Here is a 27,514-nt window from a genome sequence, read left to right as displayed (position 1 = left end):
GTGTAACTTTCGTAAAATTACACCGAGTGTAACTTTACTAACTGGAACTAATATATATATATATATATATATATATATATATATATATATATATATATATATATATATATATATCATTTTATTATATCCCTTTTGTTGGACCTTGTTTCCATTGTTGCAAAAGTAATTAAATTTGTGCAAGAATACCATATTTCTAATTAATTTTTGACCATATAAATCTTAGAAAAATGACATCAAAATTTCATTATACTTAAATAATTAGTGAACCACTTAAAATGATTAATATAAAAAATATTTATTTATTATATTAGTAATCTTTTTAATTATATAGAATAAGTACTACAATGTTGGTTACATATATAATATCACTAAAAGAAGTTAAGAAATCTAATTGGTTATGACTAATTGTAGTGAATTCACAAATATTTAATTTTTTTATGGCTTTTGTGTCAATTGTTATCAAAACAACTAAACATTCTAAATCAATTATTATTATTATAAAGAAAAATATTTTCTCATTTAAAGAAGTATGTCACATTTTAAATCAATTGTTATGATTATAAATAAAAGTATTTCCTTATAAAATATTATAAAAAATAATCATTTAAATTCTTTAATATAAATAATTGATGTATAATTATATATTTTTTTGAGAAAAACTATAAATAATTAATATATATAAATTTACTCCATTAGGTAATTCAACAAACTAATTAATACTATGATGTAAATGCAAACTTTATTGACGTGTAAGCTTAAATATAAAAAATCTCAAAGAATACGCCAAATGGCGGAATCTCATGTTCTTTTGCATGAGGTCTCTGCTTATGTATATATTGAATTGATTAAGGACCATCTATATTTTAAGCAAATTTTATTATTTTGAATATTATGTTTTTATGTATTTTCATTTATCCATCTTAAAATTCTCATTTCAACTATACTCATTTTATTGTTTTTTTCAATAGCCTAACATTTAAAACCATAGAAGACCGTCGGTCTTACAACAATCTTATTTCAAATAAATATTTTTTAGAAAATGATTCATTTTTTGGAAAATACAAATATTTTCTAAAAAAAACTTGTTTTCTCGTATTTGCTTGCAAATCAAAAAATGAGTCAATAAAAAATTATACTATGTTTTTTGGTTCGCATGAAAAATCAATCTTATTTTTTATAATTCTGAAGTGATTGAGTGACCAAATTAAACTCACTCATGAAAACATATCCAAATTGGAAAAATGTATTCTATTTAATTTTAAGGCCATTTGGCCGTCTCAAATAGGAAGTTTCAAACTCCAAAATTTGGAATTTAAGTGAAAAATTAATTGTGAAAGTGAGATTATGCTACAACAAATTTTGTGGCTAAATTTGTTAAAAAATAATAGTTAGTCAACACTAGTCAACAACTATAACAATTTGTATTTTAAACGAGAGAAAGTGGTGAGAAGAGAGAGAATGAAAGAGAAGTTACTATTGAGAAACATTTTTATGATGTGGAATTTATTTGAATCACTTTGTTGAGTATCTAATATTCTGAAAAATGTTTTTCGCTCAATTAAGCTTTTTTGTTAGGGTAATGCTACTGATACAAATTATTTTACAACATTTTTACAAAATATTGATGTGACCAACCTCTTATTCGTTTTCATCTAGATCACCATTAATATCACTTTTTTATTTACCAATAATCACTTACCACATCAACTGTTTGTAAATTCTTTTGTAAAATAGTTTGTATCTCTACCATTATTCTTTTTGTTAAGCACAGAAAACGTTTGATGTTGAATTGCATTTTTCACCAAACGTAGCTCAAATACTCCATACTTGCACTACTTTTCATATACAGCACAAAAAAAAAATCCTATAAATTCCTCAACAACAAAAAAAAAAAAAAAAACAAAAAACAAAAAAAAAATCCTATAATTATGTTGTTCCTTTGCCAAAGATTTTTCGACTTGTGGAAATACAAAATTATATATAAATGGCCTTACCAGAGGTCTAGACAAAGTTACTTTAAAAATTCATATCACACCTCAACAAGTTTCTTTCTATTTTTTCTGGCATATCTGACTTTATATTTTAAGACAAGTACACCATTTCATTTGCTAAGTCCTCTCAAGTTATGATAATACCAAATACAACTAAGTTGAACACAGTTTTAAGTGTTAAACTCTATCAGGACCACAAAGAGTAATTACATATTTCCATCTTTAGGATTTGGAATTGGAGCATTCTAACTTGAAAATTTGGTAAATAACTAAATACACACTACTCTATCATGTTATCAAATATCAAAAGAGTATTAATCTCCCTAATGTTTCCAAGAGAGACATTCGGGGTTTAGATTCTTCCCCCTTAACTATTGAATTATCGAAAAAAGAAAGAAAGAGTTATAGTACATTTTAAGGTTAATCACACCATACATATAATAGTTATTTGACTTATTTCATCTTCCATTAAACAGCCCACTGAGAACTTGGCTGTTCCCTCCCAGGGATGCCTCCCACTCTATGGAGTAAGTCACCACTTTAGATAATGACAACTATTTCCCTCATCTCTGGTCTGTCAACAGCATCTTCACTCAAACAACACTGAGCAATTTCTGCCATCTGTGAGAACACAATTATATGATGATCCAGAGGGCAACAGTCACAATACAAATTTAGGCAACTTCCTTCACAGATTGTCATAAAATAAATATAATTATGTGACAATATAAATATATGCCTTTAATCTCCATCTATTTTGCACATTTTCCTTACCCCTTTGGCTAAGCAAGAGAAGGAAAATAAGTAAAAGAAGTTCATAAAATTAAGTTCCAAACTCAACTTCCCTGGAGCCTTATTAATTTCTCTACCAATACATCAAGAGCTGACTCAATGATCCCACCCCATGATTTTTTTTTTTTTTTTTTTTTATAAATATTATTGGTTTGTTATTTGTACCATACTAAGTACTAACATCCCTACATGGAGGTCTTTATTGAAGATTTATTTATTTATTTATTTTTATTTGTACCATTCATAATATCAATATTGATATATGTATCTAAAATCTTGCATACCTTGTATACGTGCTCAAAAGGGTAAATGCCGCGAAGATTTCCATCTATGACAGCTTCCAAAGCACCCTCTGGGTGTTCATCTTGGAAAACGTTATTAATCTGGTCATGTGATGGAAACAAAACTTAGCTTGTGCATCATTGATTCATTATTGAAGTGGCTTGTCTGGCTGTGATGACATAAGTACTAATCTAGTTATGTATGCAAGACCAAGAATCGATGGAGAATATAATATGATTATATGTATATTTCCACATGAATCTGACATTCAAGATTTTTGTTTGATTGATAGCAGTGAAAGCACTTGCATAAACATGTATTTAACAATTATATATGAATTAAATGGATTTGTGAATATGTAAAGTTGAGCATGTGTTTAGAAATCATTCGGTAGGTAGAGTTAATATTGCCAGGAATTTGTAGTTCAGTGAGTCAAATTTAGTATCTTATTTGGGTTCCACTTCAACCTAGACCTAGTCACTTGCTTCAATTTTAAGTTCTATTTGTGGCAATGACTTTTTGAAACATTGAATCCTTTGAGTAAAGAAATTGTTCACTTACAACTGTAATTAGTGATTTCATCTATTTAGTCTCCTTGCTGTCACAAATAAGTGCATGTCGCCCCGTTATCAGTTCTGCTAGAACAACTCCAAATGCGAATACATCAGTTTTGGGGGTCACCTGGAGCTCCTTCACGGATCTTCAATTAAGTTTAGAATGTCAGAAAAAATTACTTTATTTGAGTGTAAATAAGAAAAGATTATACTGACAATGAAGAGAGAATTAATCTAATTCTTCTATAATCTACTTATGGTTGTACTATTAAAATAACAGCTTAGAACTTACTCAGGAGGAAGGTCGCCTGGTGTTCCAACTAGATGTGTTGCTAGGAAATCTCCTTCATTTATTCTTGCAACAAGTTTTACCAATCCAAAATCTGCTACCTATAACATATGCTAAATGAGCTTTGAGATAAAAACTACCTATTTTTCTTTGATAAAGACATTGCATATTCTTTTTTCTTTTTCTTTTTTGGGTTGGGTAGGTAGATATGGGGGAGGGGGAGGTAGGGTTTGAATTAAAGACACAAGGCACCATAAATGATATGACACCATTTCCACTGGACTATCACCTGAACCCCCTCTGCATATTCAATTTTTTGGAGAAATTTTACTGGAGTTCAGTAAATTGTTAGAAAAATATCTTTATTTTTCATTCAGGAACAGAGTTATGCTTGGAAATTTGTATTGAAGTTCTATGGTACTGGGCAGTGGCGGATCCCAAAATGTGACAGATATAATTTCTAAAGAGAGATATTGTAAAATCAAGCATGGCTAGAAGAATTGATTCATACAAACATGGCTATATTAAAGAGATTGGAAGTACCTTCGCTCTGAGCCCCTCATCAAGGAGAATATTACTTGTCTTTATATCTCGGTGCACATACCGTGATTTTGTGTGGTCATGAATGTATTCAATACCCTTTGCAGCATCCAGTGCAATCTGTGTTCTTGCAGTCCAAGAGAGAGGCTGATGACCTGATTCAATACTCATTGTCGTAAATCTTGCTCATCCTGTGTAAACCAAGATTGCTAGCATACATTTAAGGCATTTAAGCTCAACAACTAATTCATTGTTGCCCTAGGACACTGGACAAGTGGGAGGCCCATAGAGTTTCTTTGAATAAGGGATATAGTTTTCTGTGGCAGCTGATTCCAAGAAAATGGGGTAGAGGATTTCATAAATTTCTTAGTTTAAATTCATTTGGTTTTTTCTTTAAATAAATGGAAAGTAAATTCAATTGATCCCTTAACTGAAGTATAATCTGAAGTTCTGAACTCTTTTTAAATATTGAATTCTTCCATACTGGACTAGATTACTAGTTGACCTTTCCATATACAAATTCAAAAATTACATCACGTTATCACTTAGACACATGGTTACATCCTAATCCTTTTACTAGGACTTGAACTCATTTACGCTCTTCAAGTAATTTGCTATGGTCTCCAGTTACAATGGATGCACGGGTTTTTTAATTATAAGAACAAAGAGCTTTATGATATTGTACCTACTTGAGAGGGCATAATGACCTATGTCAGCCTGAAATGAAGATGCAGTTTTTGGATGTGTGAAGCCTACAAGGACGGTCTATCACTACATATATGATACCTTTCATATCTTACATGTTTCATCTAATTGAATCACACCAGAAGTGTTCTTGGCAAACTAGAGTTATGACTAATGTGTCCTAATGACATGAATACCTTTTAGTAGTGGATCATGCAGATGAGCATTCAGTGATCCATTCTGAACATACTCATAGACCAAGTAGAGGTCATCCTCTCCACTGGCATACCCCTGGAGCTCCACCTATACCAAAGATTTCACTAGTGATTACATTAAAGCCTTTCTTCCACATCATGCTAGGAGTCCATTATAATTACTCACCACATTTATGTGATGGATCTTGCACAAGACCTTTAGCTCTGCAAAGAACTCTTTGGATTTATTAGATCTCATTTTTTTTATTGCAACCTCCTGAAAGTTAAAGAGGCTGTCATCTTTTAGAAGTTCAATTAGCATAGAATATATATATAGCAGTAAGTGTGTTAAAGGAGAAAGAAAAGAAAACTGGCCGTGAACCTGCCATACCTTCCCCCCTAGTATTCCAAAGTATACACTCCCATATCCTCCCTCTCCAATTTTCCTACTTTCATTGAAAAAACTTGTAGCCTCTTCAATCTCCTCAGGACTAAATAATACTGGTCTTTCGGAATCTGCAAATGTAAATATATTTTGAGTGCCTCTCTTCTGGTCCAAACGGAAAAAAAATCATAATAGCAAACTATTAATTAGTACATATTCCCTCCCCCCCACAACCCCCCGCCCCCCAAAAAACAGAAGTATTAAATAGTAATTTGACTAATTTCTTTTCCCCATTCCTCTCTCTTGTTGTCTCTGTTGAAGTTTTTTCATGTTTTGGATTCAGTTGAGTTTATCTGACCTTCCGTGTTGTCCGTGTCCTGGTATTGATTCTGCACTAAAAAGGTTCGGTAGGCACTCATGCTTCTGGCTACAGCTCTATCTTCCACCTTCTGTTTGGATCTTTTTCTCCTGAGAACGACCATAATCAATATGCTCACTGAAAGTAATGTCACAGCCAATGATATACCAACGGCTAAGATTATAACTGTCCGTTTGTGTGTCCCTTCTGGTAGCAAACAGCAAAAACAATGCACATTAACTCATATATTAGCTTTTCATTGAATCTGAAATGCCTGCATATGCAATGATACAAATAAATTTTTCTTAATCATTTGTACATGTATATGTATATTTTTTGTATCAAAATTCAGCACTGCTAAGGAGTGGCCTAGCTGCTCATTGGGAATTATATGAACAATATTTTTTGGCATCACACAAATTATGAGAATAAATTTCGGACTAACCATGAAAGATAAAATACAAAAGCAAGGTGAAACAGATGATTGAAGTGGTTTTTATACAACATATAAGAAGTATCGAATGCTATTTATTTTTAGGGGACAAAAAAACTGCAAAGATGAAAAGGCAGTACATTCACATCTATAACACACACAGACTTTCACATGCATAAAAATCAAAAAAGTTTCATGAGAAGCTCACCTTTCTTTGGGTTATTCTCCATAGGCACAAACAACACCCAACCCAGGCCGATATTCTATGGGTTTAGAACCATTTCTGGATTCAAGCTCTGAATTCCAGTCACATCAGAAGATAGTAAAGAAGCAATACTCAGTAATGTATCCTTGTCCTGAACCGTGTATGTTACCACAGTTTGAGACTGACTCTCAATGCACCCACATGGAAGACTAATAGATAAGTTAGTTTTTGCGTCTATCCCTGAATCATTGGCTTTACCCTTCCAAGCTTGACCACTATATATTTCAATTGAGACTTGATCAGATGTATCACCATGTTGTACCGGGTAGGTTGTGTTATAGAAATAAGCAGTAGTATTGTCATCAAGATCCATGCAAGAACATGGGACACTGATGAGGTAATCTTGAATATTGTTGCCATACATTATAGGCTTCATTTGGGATACATTGACAGAGTAAAAAGAGGCAACTTTTTCTTTTGGGACAGTGTTGCTGATGTGGTATAGTGAGGCATTACATGACTTGATTAGTGTATTACGTCTAAAAGGGGATATGAGAGTTGATGTGATTGGTAATTTAGGTGCAAGAATTCTAGCAAATAGAGTTGCAAATAGAGGGAGATGAATAAGGAGACCAAGGGAAGGCATTGTTGTGGTCATGGGAATTTTCTTAGTTAAGAAATGAAGGAGAAATGAACATGTAGGAGTTGCCAGCGTTATTTTTATTCTCTGTGTCCTGACTTGTTTGTTTCTTAAGAAATTCAAACACTGAAACGACTAAGTTGATTGCTTTCATATAGAAATTGCCAATTCTTCATATTGGTTCTAGCTAAGGGACTTGAAATTTCAATACTAAAATAAACAAATTTTTAATATTTATTAATTAACATGATTGGTTCCAAGATTTTGTAATGGTTTTTTGCTACAACGAAATTTTTGTCGATGCTTACAATTTACTGGTTAGTCTGGGCTCACCATGAGATCATTAAATTTATCATCAGTAACTATGATGACGGTAGTTTTTATTCTTTTTTATCTTTACTGGTGCAGTAATTTTTATTTATTTATTTATTATTTTATTTTTTGTCTTTTTTGGTTAACTCTTAATTTTAGGAACTTTTATAAAATTCATGGTTGGCTTCGTGATTCCTAAAGTTTCATGATATCAATTCAAAACCTCAAACCTAAGTATTTTTACAACAAAGAGAAAATGAAAGTAGAGAATTTGAGAGTTAATGGAAACTAAAATAAACATTTATATTGCACAAATGAACCGTTTCTTCTACCAAAAACAACATTGTCTTCTTTGTTTTCTGGAGAAATTATACTTTACCACCCTAAACTATGCCATAGATTATACTTTGCACCATAAACTATTCAAATGCACAATTTGCACCATAAACTATGATCCTTGTTACACTTTGCATCCCAATGTTAGTTTTACAATTAAGTTTGATGGAAATATAAATCATGTGACTTTCACATGTGCATTGCTTAAGTGACACAAATTTAAAAGACCAAAAGCCCCTTCTTCCTAATCAATTAAAAATAAAACTTTTTTTTTTCCAGCTTTCTCACGTGCATGTGCGTATCAGCCCCTTCCCCAAATCAAAATCCTTGCAACCCTAAATCCTCAAATCAAAATCATCTTTGACACCACTACCACTCCACTACCGTTATTCCTAGAAGCATCAGTCTCTGGACTTCATGTTTTTGAAAACCTTTTGGAAAAAAAAAAAAAAAGATCTAGATTTCCATGCTTGTTGCAGCTTAGTTTTTTTTTGCTATTCGTATTTATATTGTTGGCAGTGTGCTTCAAGGATGGGAAGTGTGTAGATATGGATGACATTTGACATTCTTCGATCCTGATGCCTATGGAAGGACAAGAAGATACTATTCCGCAGTATTAATAATTGGATTATGTACAAAGCTTTCAACTGAATTTTTCTATCATCATTTGCTGTTCTTTGTTGTTTGTGCACATATTTAGTTTTTTACAGCAATCCAGGAAACTAGCATGGAGGGTTATTCTGAAAACCATTATTTCTTGCTCCACCGTAACAGCTTTTCCTTCAAAACCATTCAGGAATTTTCACTTGCAATGTTGCAAAATCATCTGCTTATCTGAAAGTTGATAAATAAAATGTGTTGCTCCACAATTAAGAGCGGTGTGACGGTTGTGGAGCAATGGGGTAGTGCCGATTCTGTTGAAGATGATTTTGATTTGGGGATTTATGATTGCAGGGATTTTTTTATTTGGGGCGAGGGGCTGGTACGCATGAGAGAGCTGGGAAAAAAATTTAATTGTTGAGAAGATGGAGGGTTTTTGGTCTTTTAAGTTTGTGTCACTTAAGTAATACACATGTGCAAGTCACATGTTTTATATTTTTGTCAAACTTAACAGAAAAACTAACGTTGGGGTGCAAAGTGTAACAATGGTCATAGTTTAGGGTGTAATCTGTGCATTCGAATAGTTTAGGGTGTAAAGTGTAATTTGAGGCATAGTTTAAGATGGCAAAGTGTAATTTCCCCTTGTTTTCTTGGACAGTTCTTTTTTGTTGTTTTCTTGGACAGTTCTATCACAACCAACATCTTGGGGCTTCTTCCATGTAATAGTTTAGTGTGCGTAGGATGAAAGGACTATACACACCCAATAAAATAATTAGGTACTTGAAAACATCTTAGGACCATTTGTGAGAGATTTCTCTATATAATATCTAGTGTGTATGAAATGAAAGGATTGTAACACCCAATAAAATAGTAAGTACTTGAATAGCTCTAAATATTCTTGTTTCTCAACAATAACAACAACAACAAAATCTTAATTTTATGCATATTCTATTTCTACCCACTATATATATATATACACGCGCGCGCACACACACACACTAATATGTAACTCATACTTACGCACAGGAATTATAAATTGTAGTGGTGCTAATAGTGCTATTAATATTAGCTTAGGTTATTAAACATATAGGATATAGTTTGACCAATACATTTGGGGACACTAAAATAGTTTTTTCTTGCAATTTTCATAATATTGGTTACGTCAAGTTTCTCATTACATTACTGTGGGGGGTAAAAATGCTTAGATGCACGTTTAAGCCTTGGGTCTGGTTTGTTGGTATAAGTCCGTTCAGTCAGAGTTTTCGAGGCCCACAGGTCAGTCCGCGTTACAAGAGGCCGAGGAGGAGTATCTCCTCAGACAGGCCCAGTAAAGGCTAGGGGACTTGCTAAAGGGTTTAGAGACAGAATTTTGGAAGATTTGTTAGGTAAGGGCGTGATCCAAGCACCCATGAGAAGCAGAAACGTGTGAGAAATATCTGAGGAAAAAGCTGCTACCATCGCATTAAAGGTCCTGCATCTACTTCCTTGGCCGCATTAATGGAGAAATGACCTCTGAACAGTAGTATTTAGCATTCTAGCTATTATTTGAAGACTTTAAGAAGGTGGTGGATGGGACAAGTATCTAGGAGGAAAATTTGTGTTACACGTGGATAAAACAGGGAAGAAAAAGAAGGATATAAGAGGACGAGAGAGAAAAGAAGGGGGGATCTTTTTTTGGAAACTAAAAAATTGTAATCTTTTGCTTAGAGAAAGAAAGGCTATACAAGTGGTCATCGGCTTACGTCCGAGGAGAGTTTTTTTTTATCATATTCATCTTTTATTAGCGTCGATTGCGACCTTCTAGCCTGTTTATCAGTTCCCCAATATCTCTAACTTAGGTTTCAAACCCATACTCTACAAATTTCATTGTATAAGACTCTTTGGGCCTGAGTCCATCACTCGTTTGGGTCCGGACACAAATTGTACACTTACAATTACTATTAGGTATATAATTTTAAACATCACTATCAAATATACATATACAATATCAATTCACAATTATAGTCTGTGAAATTCTATTGAATAAAACTCAAAATAAAATAATAGATTGATCAAATAATATCTCTTAAATTGAGCATGGATGGGTGTATGAGATTGTTTAGCTCAATTATAGTTTATTACATTCAATTTCTTCACATATAAATATCTGAATAGAAACGGTATAAAAAATATTCTTATTAGTTCAGAGAAAAAATAATAACAAAAATCTAAACAATTTAATTTGTATGGAAAGCTAACAAAAACAAAATTTAATTTTGATTCTAATTAAATTTTCTCTAAACTATAGTTTATATATATATATATATATATATATTAGATTTGAAATTAGTTTTAAAAAAAAAAAATTTGAAATTCGAGCTATAAATTAGGGGTAGTGACACTTTTTCCAGTACATTGCATGAGTTATTAATTAAATCTTTCACTCTATGTTTGAATAATGATCAACTAATTCTCCGTGTTATCTTTTCTATTTTTGTTCTTACAAGTAGGGATTAGAGATTTAGACCCAAATTCTCCTCATCTCTTTCTTTCATGTACCAATTTCAATGTCAAAATTCTAAGGAAATCCATCATATATACAAACAAAAAGTAATTGGAAATTTTCTGAGTTCACTTTTTAGTTAGTCAAATGTTTTTATTTTTTAGTTAAGCTAGTCAAATGTTTAAAGATAGGCAGAGGAATGTCCAGCTACTAAGTAAATTGTATCTTAATTTATCAGTCATCACCTCACAAGTTACAAGGCGTAAATTCATGATTCACGTAAGCTGGAAACAGATACTGTCCTTCGTTTAATCCCTCTCCTGGTCATGGATGGTTGGCCATTTTGTGTTTTGTGTTTTGTGTTTTGTGTTTTGTGTTTTTTTTTTTGTGGTTTTGTGTCTCTTCGCTTATTTTCTTTTTCCTTGGTCGGCAGAGATAGTTAGATGTAGATAGTAGATATCAATCATTTTGTTGTGTTACTCCTGGAACACAACCATTACACTCTCTCATTGGGTCCAGAGACGTATTTTGGTCTGATTCTTGTAATTAATTTCTTTATCTTTTGAATTACACTACTTTATTAGCAACTTGAATTTTGAAGGTTTACTCAAACTGGACCTTGCACCATCTTTAGCTATAGAATAAAGGGGAAAATGTCTTCACAAAGCAACATAGAGACGCAGATGTATTTCATTAAAGTTTCTTTAACAAGGAAATGCTATGGTGAGCTCTATTTACACTGGGGTCTAGCCAGCTCTCCTAATTTTAAAGTAAACAAATATCAACCTTTGACAAAACAAAACTCATTGGTCAAAATTTGAATCTCTCCCATAATGATTGATTTTTATTAAAATATTTTGATTTTCATCCCTGCTCTGCAAAACCTCACCTCGTGTTAATCAACCCCACCGCAATTGTATAAAATATTATGATTTTATGCTTAAAATTTACAATTAAATTGATTATATCAAATTAAACAAATTTTTACAAAGAATTCAATAATATAATCTAAAGTATTTAACAAGACAATATTACAATAAAAACAGAAGGTCTTAACCTAACAGGGGTATTTTTGTAAATATATGCAGGTGAAATGGGTAGGAAAGCTTAAATCCATTCCTGTCTCCTCTCAGGGTACAAGGAAAATCATTTTTGCTTAACCACCTTTGAGAGGTGGGAAAAATCAGCACGAGGTGAGGCAAGTTGGAGTGGGACAAAATTGTCATCTTCAAATTGAAAAATAATATAAAAGGTTGTTAAAGAAAAGAAAATGGGGTTACACATTGCCATTTAAAAAAAAAATTATTATTTATTTAAGGAGTTAAGACTTATTAAGATAAAGGCATGATTTTTCTAGAGCATTATAGCTAACTGGTAGGTCTGGTTAGCACTTAGCATCTCATGGTTTTGAAATGTTACTTTTTATTAAAAACATGTGGTCTTTGTGCATATCAAATGAAAAGCACATGTATTAAGTATTGACACAGTCGCAATAGGATCCAATAATTGCATATGAATACATACTATTTTCAAATCTCTTTCCTGCAAATTACTGGTATTTATCAAACAAACAGGTAGGTCATCTAATCCAATTTGATCTTTTTTTGGAGACATTATAATTGATGGTAAAAAAAAAGACCAAGACATTGCTAATATGAAGACAAATGATTAGTCAACATAACAGGACCATTTAGAAGCTAGAACACAACTCAATTTTGCTGCCTTCTTATCCAAATTTGGAACTTTTTCAAAGCCACTGAATGTTGTAACTTGTAACACTTGCTTGAGGTCGTCAATTGCATACTTTCTTAGATTAGGTTTTTAATTTTTAATTTTAAGATTGTTGCTTGGATTAGGTTTTTTATTTTAATTTTTTAGATAGGCTGATAAACACTCATAAGTATCCAAAACTTCCTTGTCCATCAAATCACCCTAGTGTGTTTGTTTGGTAAGCATTTTCTCTATTTTTTTCTTAATTATAAAAAAACTAGGTTTTTTGAAAATTATCTAATTTTTATATTTTTGTCATATACTCCTATTTATTATGAAAGCTGCCAAAAATTGTATCTTCTGTCTCATCGTATTTGTCTAAAAAGCTACCAGAAAAGAGTACTACAAAATGGGCACTAGGACTGTGAATTGGGCCCAATTGCCACACTTGGCCTGAAACTATTCGGACCTACATATTTGAACTCAAGCCATGGGTTGAGCTCAATGAAAAGCTCCAGCGTCCTTGCCAATTGCCAATTGCCAATTGCCACAGTATCTTCATGTCTCTTGTAAGTTGTAAGAGCACTTGCAGCAGTGGAGCTAAATAGCTATATAGCTATTTTAGCTCCATCAAAACACCAAAAAGAAGCAAAGAAAGCGGTGGAAATTTAAATCTATATTTTTTTATTACATACATCTATAGATAGATGTGCACTGTTCATGAGAGCTAAAAAAAAAATTAATTTTTTATTTTGTGTTCACATTACCTTTTTATTGTGGTATTTTTATTGTAGTGAGATGTATTATTTTATTGTGGTATATATATTATTTTATTGTAATGTTTATATTATTTTATTGTGTTGAAAGCTAAAATAGATCCACTGCTGCAGCATGTGTGTAGGTAAAATAGATAAAGTAACTTTTGGTGGAGCTAAATTGCTAAATTTTTAGCTCCACTGCTGTGGATGATCTAACAACCAACCAACACAAAACAAAAACATAAAAGTAACCAAAAGCTCTAACACCTTTTTGCTTTTGAATTGTTTCTAACGGAGACACGCATGGTTTTGTAACTGTTGAGGGGGAAAAAACGTAATTTTGGTTAGACTCTTCCAAACTTATTTATTTTTGAGAAATTTTCAAATTTAATTTAAACTCTGTACAACTTGAAACAATACCTCCATCCTTTTGTATTTCTAACTTTCTGTTATAGGAATAATTCAAACCTCAAGCTTGCTATGGAGGACCTCACCTTTCTCATCTGGCATAACCCTTCATAGTTCTTTCAAACAACAGCCTAACAAAATCCAGTTACCGGCTACAGTTGGCCATTGCCTCTTTGTGTTTCGTTTGGCAATGACCAAAAATGAAAAGGCCCTACGGTTTTTTCAAAGACTATTAAAATTTGATTATTTTTAGGAAAATATTTTTTTAAAAAAATTTAGTACCTGAAATTTAGACTAAATTCTAGTTTTAAAGGGGCATTTCAAAATTATTTTAAAAAATAAATTCAAAGACAAAAATATAAGGGAACCGATTGTTATTCACGCCTTACTTCTATATAAAGACATGCAACAACTATAACCATCTTCCAGCATTAAACCCTGTGAAAATGCTCAGGACAACGCGGGTTTGGTTATGATATTTAAAAAAGAGCTTCAACTTGAAACTTTCTGGGGCATTTTCTAAACAACAACCACAATCTAACATTAACATGGCATCGGGCTGTGTTACTATCGTGACAATCTTCATCTTTTGCTCCATGCTCCATGCCTCGGAGGCAACTATTGTTGGCGGAAACAGCTTACATGTTGGATTCTATGATACCACATGCCCCCAAGTGGAGAAAATTGTGGCTGATGTTGTTGACAATGCCATCAGTGAAGATAGAGGCCTCGCTGCTGCTCTCATCCGTGTCTTTTTCCATGACTGCTTTGTGAATGTAAGAATTTCCAGCATTCTCTATCAATTATCAATTTATCATTTACTGTTTTTTATGTATTAACGAAGAATGGTAGCTTCCCTGGCATGCTTTCATGCTTATTGGTTTGAGTTTTAACATGATTTTGGTTACATATGTATGGATCAGGGCTGCGATGCCTCAATTTTGTTGGACTCAACACCATCTGGTGAACCTGTTGAGAAAGAATCACCAGCCAATGGTAAAACTATCCGGGGCCTAGAAATAATTGATGAGATCAAGGACCAGATTGAGGAGCAATGCCCTGAAACTGTATCTTGTGCCGATATATTAGCATTTGCAACCCGGGATGCTGTAGTGCATTCTGGTCTGTCCAACTATCCTGTCCCTGCTGGCCGCCGTGATGGTCTCTCTTCCCGTTCTGCTGATGTTTTGGGTAACATCTTTGGTCCAAAATCATCTATTGATGAAATAACGGAAAGTTTCATCAGGAAAGGCTTGACAGTAGAAGAAATGGTTGTCCTAACCGGTGCACACTCAATTGGAAAGTCCCACTGCAAATTCTTTCAAGAAAGGCTCTATAATCACAGCTCAACTAACACCAAAGACCCTAACTTGGACGACGCACATGCTAATTATCTATCACGCAAATGCCCAGCCCGAGGCTCATTACTTGCAGAATTCTTAGGTAAAATAGGCCTTGGTGGCTTTTTTGTTGATGATTTAGGTAACTTGGTGGACCTTGATCATGTAACACCAATCATTCTGGACAATGCATTCTATATCAACCTGTTACATCGGAGGTCACTGCTTCAATCAGATCAGGCAATGGCTTTTCATCCTAGGACCAGTGAGATTGTGCAGAGAATGGCTGTTGATCAAAGAGAATGGTCTAAAAAGTTCACAATGGCTATGAATCAGCTTGGGAGGGTGGATGTACTCACTGGGGAACAAGGGGAGATAAGGAAAAACTGCCGAGCTGTTAACTAATATTAATATAGTTTTGGATGTTTCATATGGGTTCTGGCCTGGACAGGTTCTGTAGTTGGTTTTACAGTGGCTTTTTTTTTTCCTTTTCTGGTTGGATTTTATTACTCCATTGAAATGATAATAGGCTGAACGTTGTGAGTGTAGAACAAAGAGAAATGATATGGAAGATATTTGCAGTCAAAGAAAAAATATGTAAACGAACTTTCAGAAAGAAAAAATACCCTAATTACCAAGATTTTCAATTATTTGTGAAACCCACTTGCAACAAGCAACTTCATTATCTACAAAAATCTTTGAGAAATTATAACAACCGTGCGCGCGGGGGGGGCGGGGGGGTTGTGTAGGGGAGAATATGAACATGGTTTAGCCTGTATGTATCAAATGCCATATACAACTTCCATTGCAGGGGAATGAAGGAAACGCATTCTGCTCCAGACTTCATTTGCAAAGCCATGTACAACTACAATGTCAAATCACCGCCAATTTCGCTGATAACTTTCTCCACTTTAATCAACATGTCTGGCAAAAAAAGGAAAAATAAAAACCCTTAACAAATGATCATCTTGAATAACAAAGTTGATGAAACAAAATTTTCCATTGACAGCAGTGCTTAATAGTCATATTTTAGCAGCTTCTGTGTTTCCTTTTGAATTGCATGTATATAAAGACTAAAAACTAAGTTCAAGACAGGGTTTATATAAAGCACTGAGCAGTATCCTCTATGAATGACTCCACATAGCTTCAAAGCGAATAGTCTTGCTGGTTATGCTCAGATCAAGCTCCCTTCAGTACAACAGGCTAAAAAGTTTGTGATTAATTAAGGATTAAGTTTAAAATAGACTTACCTTGGAAGGAAGAATCTTCCATGTATCTCTGCAACAAACATCAAAATACGTCAATAAATCACAAGTGCAATTGATCATAAATCTTGCATAGTAGGAAAAGTGCAATCTCGAAAGTGGTCTTTAATTTCCAAGCCACCCATGTAATAATAGGCAACATGTTACTGCTTATTTTGCTGGTTATCAAACACATCTGTCAATAATATCAGACCAAAAATTCAGAAGGATACCACAATTTGGGATTTGAGATCAACTTCCTCACAGAGATTTGATTGGGCTGAACCCGAACCTACAGATTTCAATCATAGAAATTGAGTCATCATGCAGAATCAGAAGTTTCTCCGGTTTAACTGGAGCAACATATCTACCTTGGTAGACCTCAGCGCAGCAGTCGGACAGTAATGCTGTGAAGCTGGGCGGCAATGATGCTTGAATTCCTTCAAACTTGTGAGCAAATGTAGTTTCCTTTTCCTGATTAGATGAGTGTTGCTCAACTTCATTTTTCAAGCTTGGAGACATTTGAGGAGTATAAGTTTCAAGAGAAGTCATAAGATTCAAGTTCTCAAAAGCTCTGCATACACAGCAAACCTTGTTCAGAATTGTCTCACATTTATATATCGACATACACTCATATATATATATATATAGGAATGACCTAATTAATCGACAGCAGTCTTCTATTTTACCTATCCGGGTGTGTATTTGAAGACATAAACTCAGATTGCGATACAATTTCAGAGCCATAGTCACTATTCAGAGGTGGAATATCCCTCATATCCTTCAAGATCTCCTGAAAGAGGAAAAAAAGCATGACACAATCAGTGCATGAGAATGAGGAAAAGTATTGTAAACCTAGTGTGGCCATTGGCTTCAAGAAGTCATGATGATTATCTATGTTATAAAGACCCATTGGTTTCACCTTCAAAGCATTTATGAATCCGTCTGCTTCATAAATTGTTGAAAATCGCAAAGCAAACTTCTGGATCTGCAAAGACGAGGAAAATAATTAAATGGGCTTTGGAGAAATGAAGAACTACTCTAAAATACAATGTTTTCTAATAAAATAATTACGTCTGCAAAACCACTTGATTATAAGTAGCAAGGCCAGAGGAAAGAGAAGTATACATATTGCCAGTAACAGCTATGAAGCTATGTCAGTCAAAACATTTCTTAGTGAAGTCATAAAGAATCAATCATAAATCCATCATACAGTCAGTCTGTCACACCTTTACAACTTAGCACTCACAAAAACTAACTTTCATATTCAAAGTTGAGTGACTATGATACACAGTAGAGTAAGTACTAAGTAAGCAACTTGCCTCGCCTACTTGATCTCTGTAGCTCACAAAAACTGCCCTTATACCCCTGGCAGGAAATCCAGCAACGCACGAGACCTGAGGCCATGTGAAGTGCAGCTTGGACACATAGTGCTGTTCCTGCAACATGTTTTAACCATGTAACTCAAGTTCTGTTCAAACATATCATCTGTGCTTTCTAACAAAATGGAATTTACAGTTACAAAAAATAAAAATCTGTTTGGCTGTTGCAATATAATCCATGTCATTACTTTGCGGTAATCAACTAATCAGTACATGCCCTAAAATCTTGAAAAATTTGCAATGTAAATAAAGAAATAATGCTTAAAACACAGAATGCTACTATTCTTAGACACCTGAATTTGAAAGATATTATATTAGAATTGAAGTGAAGGCATCTCGAATTCTCATGAATTATATTCATATATTATATTAAAAAAACAGAGGGAGAGAGAGAGATAACAATTCATAAAAAGTATCAGAAGCCTAAACAAAAACTGCAATCGCAACGGCAACGGTATAAGTACTTATAGGCAGTGCTTCAAATAACGCAGGAAATTCGTGAAATGTTAAATCGTATAAACAAAAACAGAAAAATCCCCTAGATTTAAACGAAGTTTGGATGATCTAATTAAATAATTATTTGAATTTCGTAATTAATTGAAGAAATGGAGCAGAAGTTACAGGTTGATCATCCAAAAAAAGCGCGGGAAATTCCTGAAAAATCAAATCAGAATTAATTGAAAAAATGGAGCAGAAGTTATAGGAGCTAATTAAATAATGGATTGAATTCACAATCCGCTGATTGAGTGTGATTATTAGCGTGCAAATGCAAATCAATAGAGATTAAACTAAAACGTGAGGTTTCAAAATAAAATAGGTTTAATTTTGAAAGATGGAGCAGAAGAAAGTTGTAGAAGAGAAGGGAGGAGTTACAAGGATATTGGCTCTGAAAGAGACGGTGAGGATGACGTCGGAGTTGGAAGGATCGTTGAGGAGGCGGAGGAAGGCGGAGGAGGAAGAGGAAGAAGAGATCCAGGTGCCTTGAGGACGACGGTTACGGAGTTTGGGAGGGAGAGGAATGAGATGGGGAGAGGTGGAGGAGAGAGGAGGGTAGTTGAAGAAGCGAGAGAACTGAATCTCCCATTGCCACTGCTCAGGCCTTTCTCTAATGGGGATCTCTACTTCTTCGCTCGGTATAGGGATCATTGCCATTGTTAGACTCTCTCTCTTCCTCTTTGCTTTGGTTGTTCTGCTTGTGGAAACTGTTTGGACTACCAAATTTTGAATTTTGGGAATGGTTTACATACAGGTCCGAGAGATATTTATAAAATATGTTAATTTACTGATTTAACCTCCCTCAAGTCATAGACTCTAATTACTGGCTAATGGAGAGTGGCCTGCTCCAGCCCGTTTTCAGCATTACATTTGCGCGCCAATTTTTGTTTCCATAAGTCTATTTTTTTTTTACCAATAAAAAAAATAGGCAAAAATATAAAACTGCTCCTCTAATTTTTACTTTTTTTTTTTTTTCATCTAACTTTCAGTTTTGTCAATTTAGTTCTCTAACTTTCAATTTTTGTCAATTCAGTCCTCCGTTACAACTCAGTTAGTGATGTCGTTAGAACCACTGAAACGACGCCATTTTGCTTGTGTGTGTGTGTGTTTTTTTTTTTTTTAATTTGGAATTAAAAGAAAATAAGAAAAATCTGACCAAAAAAAACAAACAAATAAACGCTGCCGCGGCGTCCCTCTGTAAATATGCCTAAACTTCCAAGTAACCCCATGAACATCCTTAGCCAAAATGGTTTGCAAGGGTGGTTTAGCCGAGTAATCTAGCCGTGGAAAAATTGTCTCCGCACAATACCTCAGAGCAGAGAATCCCCCACCATTGTTTGCATCCAATTGCATCAAAGTCATCGCAAACGAAGCCGGTTTCTCCTGTGGCTCCGAACTGTTCATTCCTCCGATTCCATTATCATCAAACTCCTGATCATTGCCACTCACCGGAACAAGTCTAATCTTCACGAAGACCTCATCTGTGTCAGGATCAGCCATGAACTTGATAGCCGAAACTTTGCAAAGCACGTAAGGAGGAAGTCTGCCGGGGCAGCTCCAGAAATCGACAGCGCCACAAGGGTGCTCGGCGTGGCCTTGTGGGAAGTAAAACCTTAGCACTCACACATGGCATTTGTTTTGATTCAGGGGAAGGGGGACGACGTCGTCGTTCCCCTTAATGTTTTTTTTTTTCCAGATTTTTCTTATTTTCTTTTAATTCATAATTAAAAAAAAAAAGCAAAACGGCGTCATTTCAGGGCAACACTAACTAAGCTATAACAGATGACTGAATTGACAAAAATTGAAAGTTAGAGGACTAAATTAATAAAACTGAAAGTTAGAGGATTGAAATGAAAAAAAGTGAAAGTTAGAGGGTCAGTTTTGCATTTTTGTCAAAAAAATACTAGCCTCACCACACTTGCAAAGCGCGTGCGATGAGGCTTTTTTTTTTAGTGGTCCTATTGTAGAAAAAAAAATTATAATTTTATATATACATATAATTTTTATTTTGAAAAATATAATTTATAAGTGGATAAAGTAATTTGAAAATTAACAGGAAAGTGATCCTATTTTTTACGCAATGTTTTGATGGAAGTTAGAGTTGCATTTTTACCAGATTGTCTAGTAGTTTTATCTCTACTTAAACATAGGGGTATAAGGGCATTTTTGAACTAAAAAATGAGGAATTCAAACAGGAAAAATCTCTTAAATAATAGTATAGATAAGTTCAATTTTCACAACACTTTCATAACAAATTATATGTGGTTATTAGTTCTAATTTAAATTCACAGTTTAAATTTTACTTTTTTTTACCTATTTATGACAGACAATAACAACTTATCACTTGAGATTTATTGTAAAAATATTATATATATATATATATATAGGTTTTTAGCGTGGATTCATTGAGCCGATGGCAATGGGTGATTAGGGGTGTCAATTCGAGTTAGCATGTCGGGTTCATGTCTTGTTGAGATAGGGGTATTCAACTAAATGGCTCAACCTTAACCCAACCCATTTAATAATCATGTCATAATCCTTCAACCTTAACCCGACTTGTTAATGAGGCAGACTGACCTGAACCAACCCACTTTAACACGCTTAATAAACAAGTTATGTTGGATTGACAAGAATGTGACACGACCCATTTCAACACACTTAGTATTAAATATAATATCCATCTAGAAATAAATATTTTTTGCATTCCAAAAATGGTGCATACACTTCAAGTCTTCAACTCACATTCAAAATAATATAGTTCCATTTCCAATTATATATATTAGTGTACGTAAATTTGTATAGTTTCAATTTCCAATTATACTTGTAAGTTTTTTGTTATTGCTCACTTTTCATTTTAAGTTTAAAATATAGGTTGGATATAAAAGGTATTTGACAAATCTAAAATAAAATGAATATTTGTTTATTATACAAGTTAAACGGGTTGTGTTAAATGGGTCATTTTAGGTTGACACAAATAAATTGGCGTGTCAAACGTGTCTATTACGGGTCATGCGGGTTGACCCTCTTATGACTCGTTCCTTATCGTGTTGCTTTCGAGTTAACCCGTTTATGACCAAATTCTACTAAGACCTAACCTTAACCCGCAAAAACCCATGTCGGGTTCGTGTCTTGTTCACGGGTTGGGTCCAACATTGACACCCGTAGGGTGATACCATGTTTATTAGTCCATATAAATGGAAAAAAAAATGCTACTATCTAATAAAATATACTTTTAAAAACAATTATTGAATGATATTTTTATTTACCAAAATGATGTTTGTATTTTTTTTAGCAAGCATAAAACTTGCTTACCTATATCAATCACACTATCATGCCATTTTCAAATTTGTAAACACATATAGTATGATCAAATTATTACACCACTCTTATTGCAATATTATGACCTATCGCAAAGAAATTTATTGTTGGAACAAACCTCTATTGCAACTACCCACTCTTACTTCGTTGCTTGATTTTCAAATCCTTTAACTGTATCTAGTAACACACCTCACCTCTTTTTCGGCTTAAAACCTATAGCTCATGTCCTATAAATATGAGCAGTGGCCACTACTCACACACAAAAGCAAAATCCATAGCCAAACAACTCAAAAAAATGGTGCCTAAGAGTGTGGGAATGTTGAAAAGGAACATTCATTATATTTTTAATGAAATCAATAAGTTGATAGTTGATGCACCCCATGCATTTAAAGATGAAGATGAAGATGAAGATGAAGTAGTACCTGTAGCGCTTCGAGCTCGTGTTGGTAAGTTTTATAGTTTTCTTCTTTTCTCGTTTTTTATTTACTAAATTGTTTTTCTTTTTAAATTTTTAGCTCAATGTCCACTAGGGGACAATACTGAGTAGATGGACCAATATCTTCAAGAAATTCGTGAAACAATTGGTAAGTTTCTTTACCATTTTTTTATTTAATTTTTTTTTTTTATCAGTTGTTACAAGTAGTTCATTTAATTTTAGTAGTTAATTTATTTTATAATCTTTTTTATCTCCGTTCTCCAATTGTTACTATTCGCAGAATGGAGATAAAAAAGATTATAAAATAAATTAATTACTATAATCAAATGAACTACTTGTAACAACCAATAAAAAGAGAAATTTAAATCAAAAAATGTTAAAGAAACTTACCAATTGTTTCACGAATTTCTTGGAGATATTGCTCCATCTGCTCAGTATTGTCTCCCAATGGACATTGAGCTAAAAACTTAAAAAGAAAACAATTTAGTATATAAAAAATGAGAAAAGAAGAAAACTATAAAACTTACCAATACGAGCTTGAAGCGCTACAGATACAGCTTCATCTTCATCTTCAACTGCATGGGGTGCATCAACGATCAACTTATTGATTTCATTATAAATCCAATGAATGTTCCTTTTCAACATTTCCACACTCTTAGGCACCATTTTTTTGAGTTATTTGGCTATGGATTTTGTTTTTGTGTGTGGGTAGCGGCCACTACTCATATTTATAGGACATGAGCTATATGTTTTAAGCGGGAAAAAGAGGTAAGTTGTGGTGCTAGATACGGTTAAAGAATTTGAAATTCAAGCATTTGTATTTGGTAATTTGTCAAATAAAAAGCATTTTAATCTAAAATAAAAAATTATAAATTGCACATTTACATGTAATGAAGTAAAAGCTTAATTCTTGAACACAAGTAATTTTACCAAATAATAATTTATTGAGAGAGAAGTGATGCATTAAAATGGAAAATCATGTAAAAGTAACTTAAATATAATATGAATTCAACTAAAAACACTAAATGGTAGGTTAATAAAGTTTATCCTAGAAACAAAAACATGTGTTATGGTTTTACTAGAATATAATGAGGGTTTGTTTGATTTAAAGTGGGATGATGGATGTGTTATTATTAGAGAAGTTTGTTACATACTTAGCATATAAACCATTCCTGCAAAACAAAACAATTCAATTCTGTCGATTGTTTTTTTTTTTTTATTTAATTTATTCTTATAATCAACAATATTGTAGATTGAGGTACGTGCATTATAACATGTTAGTTATTTTTTACTTTAATACAATATATGCCTTTGATTTTCTGATATTTCATTTTTAACGTAATCTTTATACCCATGTAGGAGAGAGGGGACCTCTAAATGCTCTTTTAGTCATATATCATATATGTGTTTAATTGGTCATGAGGATTAGATGATGGCTTGCTAGAATTCTCGAGTGTGGAGAATTCTTCAATGGCATGGTTTGGTGGTCTCAATCAAAGATTAACTCCAATTAAGGAGTGCATTTGCTCCGTGAGTGTTTGTCAAGAGTAGCTAAGTAATATAAGAAACATTAAAGAAAGAGTGCATTCGTAATTTTACTGACCCTCAAAGTTATTAGTATTGGTATGTACTAGTACTAAATATATTAGGTTGTAGCATAATATGACAAAACCAGTTCTTGTGTGTGTGTGTCTAGCTTAGTGAGGCACTTAGTACGCGTTTGGATTGCGTCTGTGTTGCAACTTTTTTTTTTTGAGAAGCGTGTTTTTGTGGCTCTATGTCACACCAGTGAATCCCATGCACTGTTCACGGAACTCACAAACCTCTTTTTTCAACAATTTTTTCATTAAAAATGGGTCAACGACACTATTCACACATTTAAAAATTATTTTGCTACAACGTTTTCAGTTTTCAACCAAATAAACAGTATTCAAACAGACCCTTAGTATTTGTTGCATACTAGCATCCGGAGCAAATGGGGCCCTTGTGCACCTTGTGCTGAATCAATTTTCTTTGCTTCTTTAATAAAAAAAAAATTAAAATGTCTTTCTTTCCATACTATAAATTTTATTTTTCAATTAAATATTAAAATAATAGTTCAATGAATTAATTAATGTATACATAGACCCTTCCATACTAAAAATTTATTATTATTATTATTATTATTATTATTTAGATAGATAGAATTCTACTCTAGTTTAATCTAAGTATATATGTATGTAAAATTCACTCTTAGAAACTTGAATTTTTGCCATTGCCCCCTACATCCCCCAAATATTTATACTTGTAGAGCGACTATTTCACCAAGAGTGTGCAATGGTTAATTTTATTTGTTCAATTAAATGTTTGAATAATAATTAAATCAGATACATAGACCCTTTATTAAAAAATAATAATAAATAAAGAAACATAAAAATATCAAATATGGTAATGTTGAATTGTCGGATTTGTGAACTTGTGGAACTTTTGATGTATTAGGATGGACTGGCAATAAGAAATTATTTATCCATTAGGCTCATTCGCTCATAAACTAGAGAGCCCTTAGGCCCAATCTGAGGTTAATATGAGGCTTAGCCGCAGGTTCGGACCCTTGGACCAGATACCGATCTGAAACTTTTTTGTTCGGACCACGTTCTAAATAAGTTTTCAACATCTCACTTTTTAGAACTAATAAGGTTCATACGTGCAAGGCATGTGCTGCATCTTGAGTGAGAGATTTTAAAATAGAAATTTTTACAAAGTAGTATAAAATTATGTACTTAAATTTGGAATTGTTATTTAACATATGACTATTTATTTACTATATTAATTTCTTATAACCTATTTATTAAAGATAGTATCTACTCACGAAAAATTTTTACTAAGAATAATAACAAATGTTGTCATCTTCTAACAATAAACAATTAAGTTTTGATAAGACATTGTCACAATAAATAAATTTTTGCAATAAATGATGACATATGCTAGAATTGACACTTTTCATCAAATTAAATACCTACAACTATTTGCAATAAATATTTTGTTATTCATACTGTGAGGACAAAAGGTCCAAGGCATGTTTTTGGGTCTTGGGCCTAATTCGAGGGTAATAATTTGTACAAGGAGGGTTTAGTAGTAGTAACGGTACCTAATTTAAAAGCCCACAAGCACGCTGTTGCAAAAGAGGCTGATGGAAATAGTCCGAGGAGGTACATCTCCTCGGCTAAATGAAATGAAGATCATATGGTACACCATGATGTTTAGAAGGAGATTCTAGCAGGTCTGGTAAATGGAGATGTGTTCCACAAGGGCACAGTAAGGAAGAATGAATGAGAAATATCTTAAAAAAAGCTGCTACCACCGCATTAAAAACTCAGTACCTACTCCTCTGGCCGCATTAATGAGGAAATAACATCTGAATAGTGGGGATCAGCCTTACAACTATTGTTGGAAGACTTCAAGAGGGCGGTGGATGGGACAAGTATCTGGATCAGTGATCTAATTCATACATGGAGGATGGATGAAAGTGAAAAAGATGATATAAAAGGAAGAGAAATGTATTCAAGGAAGGGGGATCAAGGAAGAAAGAGAAAAATACTGTACACACCACCCTCAATTGTAATCTATCTTTAGAACAAGGAAAGCAATATAAACTGTCATCGGCATACGTCCGAGGAGAATTTCTGTTACATAAGCAGTTTGTTGCATGTGAATTGGGGATCTAGCCCATCATTTTTATTGTCCAACATCCATAGAACCTAGGTTTCAAGTCCACTCTCTATAAATTTCATTGTATTGGGCTTTTTGGGCCTATTCCCTTGATACGATTTGGTTCGTGCACAAATTGTGACCTTACACATACTTTCTCCATTATCATCTTATTTTATGAGCTTAACTACGACATTTAGCTTACTTAATTTTTAATGAACACTTTCTAAAGAAAGTAAGAAAATAAAAAAAAGAACAACATAACAAAAGATAGATGTCATTGAAGTTTCTATTAAATTAAATTATAAATCAAGATTTAATCCTCTAATAAATTAGTGTTCTCTAGGAAACAAATAGAATACCATACATCACAAATTTTTACTTTCTAAGTATGACTAACACATAAGCTCAAAATACTAGAGGATATTTTTTGGGACATTAAAATTTAGTAAGGTATTTTAGATATTGCACAATGAAATATTCGAGGAACCATAAGATTTTGTTAGAGTTTAACTAAGAGAGTAATTGCGGAGATTATATGCTTGTCTACAAAATATAAATGAGGAAAATTTTCAACTTTAAAGTTGAGGGGAGGGGGAGGGGGGAATGAAACTACCCCAAACATAGAGTAGAAAAGTACTTTTTACCTTTCTTTTTTTGTTGGTAAAACTATATATATATACTTTGAACAATGTGTTAAAAAAAAGTCAACCCAAGAAAATTGTTTGTAAAATTGTAAAACTATGAATTTTGGTTCAACAAATTAGCTAAAAAAAAAAAAAAAAAGTCAGTAATACAATAAACGTCACGATATTTTCTCAATACCTTTATTTTAGCTATGGGGGGCCTTATTATGATATTTTATTATTTTATTTTTGAGGAATTCTACGTCCACAACATTTTGACAACAAATCATAGGTAGTAAATTATTATTGGTTTTTAATTGGGACAAACGCTTTAAATTATGCATTAAAAAAAAGCAACAAACAAAAAACCAATAAAAGAAAATTGTGTGTAAAATAGTGAATTTTGGCTAACCAAATTTGACTAACCCAAAAAAAAAAGTCTAAGAACACAACAAAATGTTACAATATTTTCACAATACCTTTATTTTCAGCCATGGTAAGTTTCAGTCAAATATTTTATTATTTATTTTATAAAAATGTTATCTCCATAATATTTTCATAACAAATTCTAGTTGGCAAGTTGTTACTGATTTTAAAATAGACCCACCACTAATATCACTTTTTTATCCATCAATAGTAACTTACCACCTATGATTTATTGTGAAATTAATTTGAAAATGTTGTGGACTTAGCTTTTTTTTTTTATTAGATCTATAAGAAACTAAGACCTCAACAATTGTGAAAATATTGTGATAACAACAAGTGTTACAAAATTTTCGTAAAAACATTTATTTTCAGTTATAGTTAGTCACAATCTCATATTTTATTTCAACCTAAAATCAATTTCTTCATATTGGAGTGGAAATGTAGAACTGCGGAAGCTATTAGTCTCAAATTTCGATTGATTGAGTAACATCTTTTCATAACTTTTATTTATATATACTTGCTACCTCATTATTTGTATACATTATTTTTGTTAGTTTTCAAAATTTTAAAATAACTCATAGAAATAATCATATCATACAAGATGATC

General features: G+C 32.9%; 2 protein-coding genes and 1 pseudogene across 3 annotated transcripts; 1 reads left to right on the top strand and 2 right to left on the bottom strand.

The window, feature by feature from the left end:
- Nucleotides 1-2,449: 2,449 nt before the first annotated feature.
- Nucleotides 2,450-7,353, bottom strand: LOC142629050 (lysM domain receptor-like kinase 3; annotated as a pseudogene).
- A 7,148-nt stretch (nucleotides 7,354-14,501) lies between these two features.
- LOC142629049 (peroxidase 5-like) lies at nucleotides 14,502-15,698 on the top strand. Its single transcript, XM_075803045.1, has 2 exons — nucleotides 14,502-14,729; nucleotides 14,877-15,698. The coding sequence occupies exons 1-2, from the start codon at nucleotides 14,502-14,504 to the stop codon at nucleotides 15,696-15,698; spliced, it is 1,050 nt and encodes a 349-aa protein (XP_075659160.1).
- Nucleotides 15,699-16,028: 330 nt separating this feature from the next.
- Nucleotides 16,029-19,088, bottom strand: LOC142629782 (protein POOR HOMOLOGOUS SYNAPSIS 1). Of its 2 annotated transcripts, none has more exons than XM_075803818.1 (8): nucleotides 18,793-19,088; nucleotides 17,860-17,976; nucleotides 17,460-17,525; nucleotides 17,227-17,330; nucleotides 16,909-17,111; nucleotides 16,771-16,829; nucleotides 16,544-16,571; nucleotides 16,029-16,217 (listed from the first exon to the last, which is right to left on the bottom strand). In XM_075803818.1, exons 1-8 carry the CDS (start codon nucleotides 19,069-19,071, stop codon nucleotides 16,159-16,161), a joined length of 915 nt encoding a protein of 304 aa, XP_075659933.1. In that variant the 5' UTR covers nucleotides 19,072-19,088; the 3' UTR covers nucleotides 16,029-16,158. The 2 variants fall into 2 exon arrangements, with proteins under 2 accessions (XP_075659933.1, XP_075659934.1); XM_075803819.1 differs by having other exon boundaries at nucleotides 17,860-17,970.
- Nucleotides 19,089-27,514: the final 8,426 nt, after the last annotated feature.

This window comes from Castanea sativa, chromosome 3, assembly GCF_040712315.1.
Source record: "Castanea sativa cultivar Marrone di Chiusa Pesio chromosome 3, ASM4071231v1".
In the NCBI taxonomy this organism is placed as follows: Eukaryota; Viridiplantae; Streptophyta; class Magnoliopsida; order Fagales; family Fagaceae; genus Castanea; species Castanea sativa.
The sequence above is the reverse complement of the archived record's forward strand: the minus strand, read 5'-3'. Positions and strand labels throughout refer to the sequence as shown.